General features: G+C 39.0%; 1 protein-coding gene across 3 annotated transcripts in view; it reads right to left on the bottom strand.

Moving 5' to 3' along the window:
* The window catches only part of SKIC3 (SKI3 subunit of superkiller complex), an 82,392-nt gene that overhangs the window by 51,794 nt on the left and 15,131 nt on the right, over nucleotides 1-15,467 (bottom strand). For all 3 annotated transcript variants that reach the window (XM_048850559.2, XM_048850558.2, XM_048850560.2), the window contains exons 9-17: nucleotides 10,952-11,092; nucleotides 8,545-8,646; nucleotides 7,501-7,646; nucleotides 5,309-5,395; nucleotides 5,116-5,219; nucleotides 4,896-5,022; nucleotides 3,274-3,453; nucleotides 1,550-1,674; nucleotides 519-772 (exon numbers count right to left, since the gene is read on the bottom strand). In XM_048850559.2, coding sequence (XP_048706516.2) covers nucleotides 519-772; nucleotides 1,550-1,674; nucleotides 3,274-3,453; nucleotides 4,896-5,022; nucleotides 5,116-5,219; nucleotides 5,309-5,395; nucleotides 7,501-7,646; nucleotides 8,545-8,646; nucleotides 10,952-11,092 — 1,266 coding nt within the window. The remainder of the gene's footprint in view (nucleotides 1-518; nucleotides 773-1,549; nucleotides 1,675-3,273; nucleotides 3,454-4,895; nucleotides 5,023-5,115; nucleotides 5,220-5,308; nucleotides 5,396-7,500; nucleotides 7,647-8,544; nucleotides 8,647-10,951; nucleotides 11,093-15,467) is intronic.

A 15,467-nucleotide genomic window follows, 5' to 3' on the forward strand; every position in this document is an offset into this window, starting at 1 on the left:
TTTTGAATCTGGTTACATTGTAAGGTATTTACCATCCTGATTTTACAGAGGTGATTCTTTTTATTTTTTCTTCAATTAAAATTCTTCTTTTAAGAACCTGATTGCTTTTTCCTTGTTCTTAAGATCCAAGGGTTTGGGTCTGTGTTCACCTATGCAAATTGGTGAGGATTTTTATCAAGCCTTCCCCAGGAAAGGGGATGTAGGGTTTGGGAGGATTGGGGGGGGGGGGGGGGGGAAGAGACGTTTCCAAGCAGGCTCTTTCCCTGTTATATATTATTTGTTAGACGCTTGGTGGTGGCAGCAATAAAGTCCAAGGGCAAAAGGTAAAATAGTTTGTACCTTGGGGAAGTTTTAACCTAAGCTGGTAAAAATAAGCTTAGGGGGTTTTTCATGCAGGTCCCCACATCTGTACCCTAGAGTTCAGAGTGGAGAAGGAACCTTGACACAAGCATTTCCCGATTTAGAATTTGGTGCTTCAATTTCAATCTTACACTAAGTTAAAAATCCATCTTTATTACCTTTGAGTGCAGGTACATATTCTTTTGACTTCTTTAAGATTTGTTGGTATTCAGCTATAGCGTCTTTATACCTTCCTAGAATCTGTTCAATTGATGCAGCCTTGTAAATACTGTATATCGATTTGGGATTCAGCTCACTGGCCTTTGTGAAGGACTTCAGTGCCGTTGTATAGCCACCTCTGCTCAGGTATGCCTCTCCTAGAGACTCCCAACAGTTGGAGTCCTTTGGATCTGCCCTTAGAGCTGCCTGCAAGCTGAATATGTCAGGAAATAAAAGACAGTTACCTAAATTCAAATAATAAAGTAGAACATTAGTTAATTTAAAATGTAAAATCTCTTCCTTGCATAAATGTATCCATTTTGTCAAGAGACATGGACATATATGAAATGATATAAAGTATCAGGGGGTAGCTGTGTTAGTCTGTATCCACAAAAACAACAAGGAGTCTGGTGGCACCTTAAAGGCTAACATTTATTTGGGCATAAGCTTTCGTGGGAAAAAGATAAACAAACACTTCTTCAGATGCATGGAGTGAAAATTACAGATGCAGGCACTATAATGACACATGAAGAGAAGGGATTTACCTCTGAAGAAGTGGGGGGTTTTTACCCACGAAAGCTTATGCCCAAATAAATCTGTTAGTCTTTAAGGTGCCACCGGACTCCTTGATGAAATGATATAGTTTTAGGTTTTTCTTATGTAATTTTCATCCTCCTATAGCATATTACACAATGTAATAAATTTCAAAGTTTTGGCTCAAGATCCTATGGAGACAAAGCTTTATAAATTATCTCAATGAAATCTGATTTCTGACTACTGCTCTCAAGCTAAGTTTTTCTGTAAAAGGAGAAGGGTAGACACTATGACTTTATAGCATTTGCTGCAGCATCAACTGCAATAAGCCAAATCTCTTAATAGGGAGATTTGCTTTGTTATTTAAGCTGTCTTTGACCTAAGTACATTTTAGAGAATAAACTGTTTGACTAGCACTGTGTGGTCAATAGCTTAACTCAATTACTAGTTCTCTTACTCAGCCACTGCTTGAGAGTGCTGACCGGCTCTCAGGTAGTAAAGTCCACGACGAAGCCAGGCCCACTTTGCTGTACCAGCACTTGCTCTTTCAGTTACTGCAGTCAAGATTGCCAGAGCAGCCTCCTAACAAAACCCCAGAATATCAGATTAGATACATTTACATGTACGTGCAATATAAAGAGAACAAATCATTGTTAGTGATTTGCATTTGTCTAACAAATTAGTTAGTATACTACTCCTCAAGTATTGGAGACACAGGTCAGTTACTTTAACAGGGAAAACAAAAAAGCCTATATTTCTCCAGAATCACTCTCATATCAGACAATAGTTATGGACTATTGTCTGGGAATGGGCCATGTTTTAGTTTTGTTATTTCTTTCACAAGGGGAATAATGAGACTGACTTGCATGGACTGATCTTAAACTTTTGTTCACCCCTCTTTTATCAGATCTCTGGAAGTAAGGGAAACAGAGGATGGGGGGGCAGAGGAAAAGATGGGAGAAGAATTATAGAAAAACTTTCTATCAGCTGACCTTACCACAATAGAAAGGTTACTACTGAGGCAAGGAACAATTTGTCTCCTTCCTCTGTGGCCTCTGCTAGGCATTGCTGCTTTTTAGTCTGTTTTTGTCTGTTGGAGACCTACACAAACATGGGTCACTTCAAAAGTTCCACTGAAAATTCTAGCAGCTATGCAGACCCTACAGTCTAAATTTGATTTGTTTGAATCTCAGATGAGTCTTGTCTGATCAGAGGCATTAGCCTGAAAACTGATCCCTAGTTGTTTGGGAGCAAGGGGGTAATCATTAAAGATCTAGAAGACAAGAACAAACACACACTCACTTTGAACCTGTGCTTAAAATTAATCTGTGACAGATAAGATGGTAATGCTTTTGTACATTACTAAATGCTCAGTTTTCTAAGAACATTAGACTCTTTAAAGGGCATGAGTTATTTGAAAGACTTTGCAGTTCACTGAAGTCCCATACCAAATCTGATTCTAGTATATATTCTAAAGACAGTTTATTTTTCAAACTTCTCCCTATTAACAGTTTCATCCACCTCAACTAGAACAGGCAGATAACTACGACATCTCCTGGGAGCTGGAGGGAAAAGAATAAAGAGATCTGTTCAAAGTAGGGAAAATAAAGAATTACTGAAAGCCATAGTTACTGGCCCTATATCTGAGTTCCTATCACTAAGCTTCCAGAGTTCTATATTGTTTTAATGAAATTATTAAGAGTGGGGTTTTGCTTTTTAAAATAAAATAATAAATAATAATAATAAGAAGAAGCTACAAGAGTTGACTAGGTGGGCAAAGAAGTTCATCTAAAATAAATATTCTGTGGTAGGATGTTTTGGATTGTTTGACTGAGTAGTTTGTATGGCTGACATGAGGTTTTCATGTTTGCCAATTAACCCTAGCAGATCACCGGTCCAGATAACACCAGAAGGGAACGTCACACTCTCCCACCTCCAAAATCATGCTAATTCTGGGGCTCAGAAATATTATGTCAAGTTTTCTTTCCCAAAAAAGTTTAATCAATATTTTTAAGTGGAGAAGTCAAGCAGGCCTGAAGCTATAACATTACTAAACAATGAAAAAGAGACCAAGTGTCCAGTCTCAAAACTCTATGTATTTTGAAGACAAGAAAATCTGTTGTTCTACAAGTCACTTCAAATTCGACCATAAATGCTCAAAAAGTGTTGGATATACAATACCGTGTCTCCAAGTTCCACACTTAAGTCTACAGCTGCTGCTCCAGCTTCTCCATCAGTTCTATCTAGTTCAAAAGCCTTTTTATAGCAGCCACGAGCCCTGCTTTTGTCTCCAGCTACATCTCTGTAGTAATGGCCTAAATAGCAGAAGACGCTTCCCATGTAGCTGTCCAGTTTTGCAGCCTATGAACAAGCACACCAATGGAAAAGAATAGGATGCATTTTGAAGCATAATTATAAATACACAAGAACGAGTCCATTGATTTATAAATATTTACACAACAGAGGCCATATCGAACCAAAGACATACATTACTTGTGAATTTCTCATGTAGCATCAAAGGTAATATATTAAAGCTAGGCAGAATTTTGAAACAAAAAAAATACTCAGTTGTTTCACAGAGTTTACAGAGGGTGATAAATATGCCAAATGCTTGTGAATGTTGCACATCAGACAAAACAAGTTGTGAAGGGAACATTACAATCCATTTTAATAAGCATTTAGTGTGTTGTTACAACAGTAAGTTAAAAATACTGTCATTTTTCTAGCACTATGCTTGTAGTTCTGCTGCAAGCTGACTTATTTTGTTATGTACTAAAGTTTAAACAATCTTAACAATGGGAACTTTAAGTATGTGCTATTGTTTAGGTCTGAAAGACCACACCCAAGCAGCAGAGTGACAGTTTTGTAGTGATCAATTATTAAAAGTGTCCTTTTCATATTGTGCAGCATACAGCACAGATATCAGACTGGAGGCAGTAGATGAGGATGCCATTCTTTCACTCTTCACTGTTCATGTTGGAGCATATAAATGCTCTTTTCCTAGCCAGAGTAACAAAAAGAAATACCCCTATACGCAGGGGGTAAAAGACTGTGGTTTGGGTATATTTAAAAAAACAAAACCCCCAAAAACACAAAAAACAAGTCTGTTGGAAAAACAAAAAAACAAAACCGTGGTGCATCTGTCGACCAAGTTTATAATCCATGACAAAAAACAAGAATGCAGCATGCTCGCCATGTCCCTTAAGTGAGTAGTGTGCATCACAAGCATGCACACATTCATTTCTATATAGGAAAAAAACAAGGGGAAAACCCCAGCTTACTTGCATCAGTAGCTCCCAACCTTTCAACTTGGTTATCCAACTTAGAATTTCCCAATCCTCCTTTTTTGTCTCTCCTGCCCCTTTGCCGCCGTCCCCCCTCCTCATTTTTTCAGCCTCCACTTTAAATTTTCCATTCTTCTTTGCTTCCTTCCCCACTTTCTGAAGCGCATGCGCAGCTCAGTCTGGACATGCATCAGCCTGGACTGCATAGCCCAGGAGAAAAGATAGGTCAGAAGCTGCTTCCTAAGTCACTACCATTAGGCTGCATTAGGAGCCTCTATGAGAGGAAGGTGAGGAAGCGGCAAGTAGCTTTCAAGGAGTCACATGGTCCCAAGAAAAAGTTTGCATGGAGATCCATTTTTCCCAGCTTCCACTTTTAATTTGTCCCATGTGCAAGCTTTCCAACCCCTCAGCTTGTGAAACATTAGATATACATTTAGCCCCATTCCAGCCAAGATATTTTCAAATTTAGGTTTTATAATAAACAGTTCCACATGAACATGTTAACAGTGTTTTTGTTACCTTCAGAAACTGAGTGAGAGCTTTCGTTTTATCTTTCCTTATTTCTTCACCCATGAACCAGTAAGTGAGTCCGAGGTGGTAATGGTACTCTGCAGTTTCAGCTTTTCTTTCAATCGCTCTTTGAAAGCTAAGTAAAAGAGGAGGCACGGGAGGGGGGAAAAGGTCATATAAAACCTTAAAGAGTTCCCTGCTGCCTAATAAAGGCACACAGAAAACCTACCTTCTCTCTGCCTGTTGATAATTCTTTTGGGTATAATGAATCAAACCTTCAAGAGCATGGGCTTCTGCCAGGTGCAGGTGGGACAACACAAGCTGTTGTGCAACCTGCCAAAGGATATGTTTTGATTTTATTTTCCCAGTTATATACAGGAATAAAAATAGTTCAATTTAAAAGAAAAAAAGAATAAAATTACCTTTGAAGCTTGATCAATCAAACCTTTGTTCAGATAAGCCTGACCTTTGAGAGCTAGAAGCACTGGGTCATTATTTATATCTGAAACCTAGAAAATAGTAAAACACTAGCTGAAACTTTATTGAACCCTACAACTGGTAGGCTATTACTCAGCTAAGATATTAGACCTATCTCCAGGCATAATAGAAATAGTAAATATATTAACTCTACCCTCTGTGTCCCCAGATAATGCTAGGAATCTGTGTTGAATGCCATTCACAATAGAATTATTCAGTACATACATGAATTTAAGTTTTGGAGGGGTTATTTAGATCCTTGAAAGTTATAACTAACTGGCCTTTGTTCTACTGACTCATCATAGCCAAGAAGTATGTTACAGCTTGTAGATCAGCAAGTAAAAGGATTTTGGGTATAGAAAATATTACACACACAAAATGGTAGAGTTATTTTAAAAATAAGATTTGCATATCTTCTCTCAAGAAGCTTAATGTAGCATTAGAACAGATTTTATAGTTGTGGATTTAACCATTTTAAGCAGATGTTTTTCGGGGCCGAGTTTCCAAATAGAAAATCAGACAGCAAGATAACTGAAGATAAATGCTACAGAATAGTTAATATAAAACTTAGTGGAGCTATCCAAAGTAAAACCTGCTTCGACGGGTTATCTTTGAAAGTCAGCTATGCATTTCTGCTTGTGTGTCAGCTGTCAATTCCCTGTTCTCCCCCCAAGATATATGGTGATACACATTACACTTCTCAGGGCAGGACTGAGAGTCATAATAATATTAAACATGCAATTTCACATTGATAGTGCACCTCCCACAGTTTAAAATAATCTTAAAAGGAAGCTTACATATTAAGGGAGAATTTCATTAGTTTAGATAGGAGCTTAAGTGACCTTGGACGGAGTGGTTTCTGTGGAGTGTAGGGAGCAAATGGAGGAGATCAAGGCCAGAGGCGGAAGTCTAAGCAGTGAGTAAAACAGCATTCACTAAGATTTTGGAGACAAAAAGCAAGATGGGATAGTAAAGCAGCAAGCAGGAGCTGTCCCTCATTCTCTCCTTCCTGTATTTGTCACAATAAGTGAGAAAAAAAAAGGAGTGCTTCAAGATAAAGTATACTTAACGTTTTTCCACTAAGTCAGAGAGAAGTGAACTAGAGGAAACAGAGCTAGACTTTAAGAAGGACCCAGAGTGAATGTGAAGTTTTCTCATCCTTGTGATTTTTCCAGAACAAGATATTAGAACAGGTACTGCTGGACTCCAGAACATTTGTTTAAGGCTAGATTGGCAACGCACAGTAAATGTTGGACATACTAACAGCCACATGCCAACCTTTCACACATCCTCTATACCTGTCAAACAGTGCATGTATTCTGGAATTCCATATTGAGTGCTCTCTTTAAGTGCTGCTATCTTTCCTTCTCCAAGCTTGTGTATTTTAGGAGTGCTGGATGAGCTGGTATTAAAAGTTCACAGTAAGAAACTGCAGTAGCTATAGGGGCCCAGAGTATTATTCTGAGAAAATGGAAATCTGCAATTCCTCCCTCATACATAGACTGGTTTGGTGAGCTCTCTAGTGCTGCCTAAATGGACAAAAAAATGACTGTCTAATAGAAATGCTTGGAACAAATGTGAGGATGTCTGGTCACATAACTATTACGATACTTTTGCAGTTGAGTATATATTAATCCCCAATACACAAAGTGAGAACATAACCTATCTATTTAGTCACTTTAATAACTGATGCTCTGTGTGACCTCTATGGGCTCGGGTTTGTTTTATAAAACATAAACATTGAATTTTGTTTTTTTCTTTGGTTTTTCCATCTTGTGCATATATATGTTTTGTTTCATTGTGTGTTCAGATTAAAACAAAAATAAGGGACCAGGGATAATAAGGTGCGAAAATGGAGGTCATCAATGAGACAGATTGAAAATTTAAAGATTGATAGTAGAAGAGAGACTACCAAATGAGAGTTGAAATGACTAAGAATATGGAAGGTGAGAATGTGGAAAGTAAAAGAGAGAAAGAGGGAGACAGACATGTTTTACCAAATACTGTTGATATAAAATAATTCTCTGCACTGGGAATAAAATAAGGGGAGTGGGAAGGGGAAACATCCTTTGATTGTGAGTGCAATAGGAAGACAGCTTGATTTTCTTTAAATATACCTATATCAGCCAAAAAATACCTGCGCAAGAGTGCTAATGGCTTCTTCTGCAGTGTCAGCGCCTGCTATTTTAATAAGAGCCTCTGCTTTCAAACGAAGGGCAAGGTATTTCTGCTGTAGATTGCCACTATCATCATCATCATCAAGTTGTCCTGATATCTTAAGAGCTGTTAAAAATGAAAGATTTCACTTTAGTTCCATGCTTGATTTAAGAACTATCAACTTGACATTTTGTTAAGCTTACTTATTTAAGTGTTCAAATTTGACAGAGCACCCTCTATCATACCATTTTTCTTAAGATTTTTTTTTTTTAAAGTGTGTTACTTGGTCTTTTCTGTTCCCCTGTTATTTAACTCTTTTTAGCAAGAGAGCAATTAACTATACAAGGAAGAATGTGAAATTGACTGTCGACAAGGTGCTAACATTCAGAAGAAACTGAAAGGAAAAAAAATACTTTATTTTCTTTTCCAGTTATAATAATCTTGTAACTTACTAGGTACAAAGTTTTCAGACATTTTGAATGAACAGTGTCCCTTTAACAGCAAAATTTAGCTTTCCCTTCTCTGTGTAGAGGGAAATTCAGGTGGAAATCAAGATTGAACTTAGTATCAGTAATTGCAGTTTTGGAAATTACTCCAATAAATAGCAGCTTAGAATCTCAAAGGATCAAGACAGTTTAACAACTCTAGAGCTTGAACACCACAGGAAGATGGCCATAGGTAAGATGGACTTGTGAATACATCTAGCGAGATATTATTTTATCCTTCAATTGCACCAGGCCTTTTCAGAGGGAAAAAACCATTCATGCAGAGTACCCTTCTATTTGTAACCGTAACATTAGCTTCTTCAGTTGGCACTCCCACAAATTATTTTACATTTTGAGGAGAGAGACCTTATTAGCCTTGGAATCAGATTTCTTAAGATAGTTATAGTTCAGAAGCACAATATAACTCACTTCTTTGTATCTGCTACAACATAAGCCAACAACATGACCATATTGTTTTCTAATCTAATATAAAGTGAAAGATTGGGGACTACTACTCCTTTCAGATACAAGATAATTACCTCGATTGCAGGAAATAACAGCTTCTTTGTGTTTATGCATTTTCATTTGCGCCTCAGCCAGATAATACCATGCTGCTTGACACTGGCTGGTCTGCTGCAAACCTAGAACAAATATTTTTAAAATCAGTTATCTGTTTAAAATAAATCTTGGGGATACAGATAGCCTTAGTGGGTATTTGAAGTGGTTGTACATTACAGGTCTATCACAAACACACCACCACAAATCATCATGCTCAGTGGCACAGAGACCCAAACAGAGATCTTTTTATTTTAGTTCAGGCTTATAACATTATCTTGCCACTTATAATTAACAATGAAATAAGGTGGAACTAAAAAGAGTGCAAGGTTCGCTATTATGACACATTCAATATTTTCACAATATTCTTCCTATCCAGTAAGAAAATAGGAGAAAAAGGCAAGGAATTACACAACACTATGGTTTAAGATATATTTTCATTTTGAATATAAAAATTTCCATTTAATGGGAGATGAGGATCAAAATCTCCTGGACTGCTCCAAAAGTTTCTCCTCAGATCTTTGTCCACTACTAAAAGATCTACAGATGCCAATACAGCATGAGCTCCACCCAGGTCTAAAGGCAGACTGAAAGAGATCAAAGAAATTTTAGGACTTAGATAATATTAAAACTATTTCACCATAACCTCCTCACTAGCCTTCCTTAAAAATGGAATGTTAAAAATCTGGTGATAATTGAGAAGTTCACTGGTGTTTTGAGATTTAGTCACCCCTCTCTGCCCTCCCGCCTCAATAAAATTTGAGCTAATCTGTTCCTGAAAAGCGTAAGTACCTTGATTGTCCACTGGTATCTGTCAGCAATAGATTCAACTTTCCTTACTAGGCCACAGTCTGAAGTTCCCTCAGAGCCTCTATGAGCAAAACTAGATGAAACCCAGCAGACAGACGCATGGCATTAACTGTATTCCCCATCCCACACACAGTGTTTGTTTTAGGGGAAAAAAAATGTAAGGGGATATTTTGAAGGGGAGGGGGCAGTTTAGCAATGACTCAGTTTCACTTGCTCCATTTCACTCATTCTTTCCCATATTAGACACTTTAACTAGATGAACCTGAAATTTGAATTCATGACTAGGGCTAGTTGTAGTATTTTCAGTTCATGGTCAAAAACAGTTAGATGTTCAGGAATTCCATTTTTTTAAAACCAAAAAAAAAAAAAAAATTTTTTTAAAAATCAGTTTTATGTCAAAAGTCCCTACATTCTACAGAAAACTGGGGTTTTAAGTGAAGGTTTTTTGGGGGACAAAACAGTATCAGCTTTCTACAGAAAATTGGTTTTATGTCAAAAGATATGAATGCCTGAAAATCTGTGTTTTTGGCCAAAAAATGAAATATTTCAATAGGATATGCCACTATGCCTCATGGGGGTTGTAGTTCAGATGCCACAACTCCCCGTTCGTTTCTATGGGCCAGGCTCCACAGCCAGACATCATCTCCCATGACACACCATAGTCTCTTCTCGTGTGAGGAGAAGTAGTACATCAGAGGAATCCCTGGCCATAGTTCATCATGGGAGATGTAGTCTGACTGGGGGTGAGAGGCACCCAATGATCATTCCCATAGGCACACCACTGGTATCAGTAAATTGAAATATTTCAGGTTTCCAGTCAAAAAGTTGAAAATTTTCGGGGGGGGAGGGGAGGGAAGAGAAACCCTTATCGTCCAACAACCTCTAGTCATGACCCATTTTAAGAGAGCCTTTTACATCTGAGTGCAACCAAGCCACTAATAAATAAGATATTAGTTTAACATAAAACTTTGCAGTAGTTATAGCTGCTGTATAAAAGCTTAAAGATTCTCTTTCAAAGGCCAATACAATCATTTTTAGTGTAAATATACACATACAAAAGTTTTTAAAAGGACACCATAGCTTAATAGAAAAAAAAAGAGTCACATCTGAGTTTGTTTTTAATCTATTTTCATAAGGCTACTACAACTGAAAGATTAAAAAAATTATGGTTTACTTTATGCATTTGTATACCACAGAACATAGTCAATTTCACTGTTTCTTTTGTACAATAGGCATCCTCTGCCCTTGGGTTTGTGTAGGATTTGACTCAGCAACAGGGTCAGAGGAAAGAAAAGAAAGAAAGAACACACACACTTATAGAAACACTTCAGAATTGGCAAGAGAACTTATAAGCAGATGTAGTAACCAAAACAACTTAACTCTTTTTTAAAAAATTGGCTAGATTTCAAGCAGACATCCCTCTAAATTTACTGCTCGTTTTACCTAACTACAAAATGTTTAGCTGATTCCACTTTGAGCACAAAGCATAAAATAAATCTAGTATAATTTAGCAGTTGTACCTAGTAGAAATATTAATTACTATGCAACACGTTATCCATTCCTTTTATATTACATGTTTACCTTCAGTTAAGCTCTTGACAGCTTCTTCATATTTTTTTTCTTGGAGGAATTTGATACCTAAACCAATAAGGCCTGGGCTGCTACTTGAGTCCATCTCCATAAGCCTGCAACAACAATGCTGAGCCTCTTCAGTGAAACTGCCTAGTATCACAAAAAGAAAATTTCTTATAACCACAGCTTGATGGTGCATAACAGCCAAAAGTCACAAGAAGATTTAACAATGTATTCTACTCAACAGATTTAGAAAGAAATTAATTTACTTAGCCATCAGACCTAATTTGGCTGAATTTTTAGTAGCAGTTTCCTACCATACAGTAATTTCTAAAACTAGCAACCAGTTTTCAGAAGTACTATACACACAGAGTCAAGAAACACTACAACTACTTAATGCCTCTGAACCACATACCAAAATTTGTAGGCCTGAATTTGGAGTTAGCCACTCAGGTTAAATTGCTAAAGGTCATATCCTCATCAAGGGAAACTACTTTCTAGGTAGGCCTTTCAATTTAGCACAGCTGAAGATCCCACCTGCTACAGCTAACAACCCAAAATTAATGCTTGCCTGAATTCCCCATCCCATAAGTCCACTACAGAGGACCTTTCAGTCTGACTACATAATGCAATTTGAAAGCATAGTTAGGTGAGAGAGAAAGTGTACAAGCATGAGAATTACTCTGTAGCTTGATGTTTTGAGCACTCAGGTGGGAGACCCAGGATCCAGTTCCCCTATTCCAATTACTTTTTTTTTTCCACCAAATTATTTATTCAGTGGAACAGCTTCAACAGGAGAGACTGGGGGAGCCCTACATCAGAACATCCTATAGCTTAGTGATTGGAGTACTCATCTGAGAGGTAGCCAATTCTTGTTCAAATCCCTTCTTGCCCTCAGGTGGACAGAGGACTCCCACATCCCAGGTGAGTCCCTAACTACTGAGCTAACAGTTTTAAGGGAAGGACTCTCTTTCTCCTCCCACACCCCAAACAGCATGGGTGCCTAACTCCAAAAGAGGGTCTGCACCTGAGAATCTCAAGCAGAGGGAGGTGCTTCCCTGAAACCTGGACTTGGCACCTATCTCTGTGAGATGGGTAGGGCTTAGCACATACCCCCTCAGATTGGCATTTCCCAGTGGTTAGCTTAGGAGGTTCCCTGCCTAGCATGCTGAATTTGTGAATCCCATTCTAAAGCATCTCTTCCCACTCATTGTATCAGGAGTTTAGGCACCTAACCCAAGCTTTGTGAATCCAAGTGATTTCTAGGTGCTTTAGTTTCTTTGTGAATATAGCCCTTAGTTTCTTGTTCCTTCTCCACTTCCCAAAGGACCTAACAGCAAGTTCACTCCTGGTGGTCTCCTAAGGCACTATGAACAAAGGAATGCCCAGTTTAATGCCAAAGGAAAAAGGAGTGAACTACACAAATGCTTGTTAATCAGTAATTACAGTGGCTTGAATGCCCTCATAGCAGCCAAGTTTCAGTTCAAAACACTTGTAAAAATGGACAGCACGTACAAACATTACTGAACCAGAGGCCTTCACTACAGCACAGGAGAGGAAGAAAGAAGCCCATGCCATCTCACTTCAGGAATTTCACTCAGGAACTTGTAACTAGACAAATACTCCACTCCTCTATTTTGCCATTGTGGTAGATGTGAAACCATGGACGTATAGAAACTAGTCAAAAGACTAGTTAATATATTGAGATGTGCCATGGGATTTGTCATAAGTGTGTGTATCTATTAATGCGAAATATAACTTTTTGAGCTAGGGATGGTAGTCTAGCCCCAGCAGGGAGGGTTACAGAGTCTCACCCCCTGAGAATTAAAATGGGAGGGCGGGGGTTATTTACTGCAGATTCTGGCACAGATAAACAACTCCTGAGGAAATATCATACTAGTTCAGACCGGGGTCAAGAGGCCGAGTAGACAAAGAAAGACATAAGATTGTAACCAAGAGGGCAAAATGCTACTGGAAAGGTTTGAAGGACTCAGAAACTGAGCAGGCTGTCCTTCACGTGGAAGATGGGTGACACCTAGTTAAGCTTAGTATGCACACAGACCAGTAGTTCTCAACCAGTGGCCCACTTGCAGCCCAATCAGCACACTGCTGCGGCCCATGTGACATCCTCCAGGCCATACACGTAGCATATATATTGCATGGATGTGGCCCACATAACAGAGAGCTGCATATGCAGCCCACAATGGTAAATAGGTTGAGAACCACCAGTGTAGACTGTTTATTGATTATATATGGATTAGTGAGAAGCATCAACATATGAAACTATAGGTAACAAGGTATCTGTAGTTGCCACCCAAACCTAAGAGAGAACAAATGTCATTTTTTTAAAAAGCATATGCATCTGCAGAACTTACTTTACTGTGCATATTTCAGGACTTACTACCACTTTAAAATTATCCCTGCAGTCTCTTTTCTGTGTGTGTGCTGGAAGGTTATTGTCAATCCTACATGAGCTACAGGCAAGATTAAACTTCCCAAGCGATCAAGATGACTTTCCAACCTGGTCTAAAACCATGTCATTAAGGTAAAATATTCTAAGAGTCACTGAAATAAGATTCATGCTGTGTATAAACTAAGCAGCACAGTTAAACCAAAGAAGTTTGTGTGGTGACTCTCCTACTTTATGGTGCAGTTTGTTATAGACAAGAATTTATTTCTACTACTTCAGTTGCCAGCTGATTGATAGATTGTCCATTTTGGGGATCGGTTAGCAAATCAGGATGTCAGTGATATTTCTCATATGCATACACAACCTGTTCATCTTTAGTTACCAATACAAAAGGGAAATAAAATTACTGTTAGAAAATTGCAGCCCTAGTGGCACAGTAAATGAATTTGTGCAATCTTTTAAACGAAAATACAGCATCTGTGTTTTTCCATGTTTGTGGCAGCTTTGAAGTTATAAGCAGACTTGGGGAAGGAAGGCAGAGATCCATAGTAGAAAGCAAGACACAGATGTAATAAACAGTTAAAAAAAATTGAAGACAGATTAAAGTAATTGTTCAGATGGCTGTACATGCATCTTGCATTTCTGCATGGTATTAACGGAACATAGATTTTTTTAATACATATATAAATACATATAATACATACATATACACACACACCCTCCCCAAAAACATCTATTTTTAGAGCATATTATTTTCTGACCATGAGCATTTCCTATTTGTAAAACTTTACATAATATATGTTTTTAAAACATACAGTACAAATACTTTAAGTCAGTGGTTCTCAATTGATTATACATTTTGTTACCTGGGCTGCTGAGGCCGGGCAGCAGCAGCCCCATCCCCGATCTCAGCACGCGGGGCAGCCGGCTGCCCACCCTGGACCCCATGGGGTCAGCCGGCTGCCCCAGACCCCGGACCTCCTCCGCACAGCTGCCCCAGACCCCACCATGCAGGAACGAGCCAGCTGCCCCAGATCCTGGAGCTTGCAGGGCCAGGCAGCTGACCTGGATTCCCAACCCCTCAGGGCCCACCAGCAGCCCCGGCCCCAGATTCCCAACACACAGGGCAGGCTGGCAGCCCCGACCCTGACGTGCTGTGTGGCGGGGCAGCCCAGCCAGACCCCTCCATGCCGGGTAGCTGGGAACCTGGTGGACTCAGGGCATTCGGGCCGGCCTTTAGCACACAGCTGAGCTGGGCCGCAGCTGTGTGTAATTGGGCCGCATGTGGCCCAAGAACCCTTGCTTTAACTACTTCCCTTTCCCATACCAAAATTTGGTCATTTAGTGATGGGCGAGAGCCCTACCATTTCTTCTTGTGCTAACTATGAATGAGGTTCAGTATCTGTTTTCATTCATCTTCATAAGCTGAATCATATTGACTTGGAGACATCAGCATACAAGCCAAGGCAGGAAGGAAATAAATGTACTTGTCCACAACAGAACAGAAAACAGTGATGGATGGCTTTGAAACAGCTGAGTATCAGAGAAAACAGATGCCCAAGCATTACAGTAAATAAGCTTATGCTGCAAAGTGACTTAAGGCTTTTCATAAATACTCAAATTTTTGTTTAAGTTAAGTAATAATTAGGCTGTATACTGCAGAACATACATAAGGAGCATAAGTCAAATGAGCAGCGCTGTTTTTAGAGGGCCTGGAAAGAAGCCACATTCTATAAGATTGTACACACAATATCACCAAAAAAAATGCCAACTCCAGTAAATTTTATACACAAGTGCTGGAAAATAAAGTCATGAAGATTCAGCATATAAGGGCAGGTCCAAATTTAAAACAGTGCATCGACACAGCTGTGCCACTATAGCACTTCAGTGCAGATGCTACTACACCGACAGGAGAGCTTCTCCCGTCAGAGTAGTTAATCCTTCTCCATGAGAGGCAGTAGCTATGTCGATGGGAGAAGCCCTCCCATTGACACCGAGCTGTCTACACTAGGGGTTAAATCAGTGTAAAAAATATGGACTTTTCACACCCTTGAGCGATGTAGTTATATCCATGTAAGTTTGTAAGCCATTGCTAAAATCCCAGCAGCAGCAGAA

The sequence above is a fragment of the Caretta caretta genome, chromosome 5 (genome assembly GCF_965140235.1).
Source record: "Caretta caretta isolate rCarCar2 chromosome 5, rCarCar1.hap1, whole genome shotgun sequence".
Classification (NCBI taxonomy): domain Eukaryota; kingdom Metazoa; phylum Chordata; order Testudines; family Cheloniidae; genus Caretta; species Caretta caretta.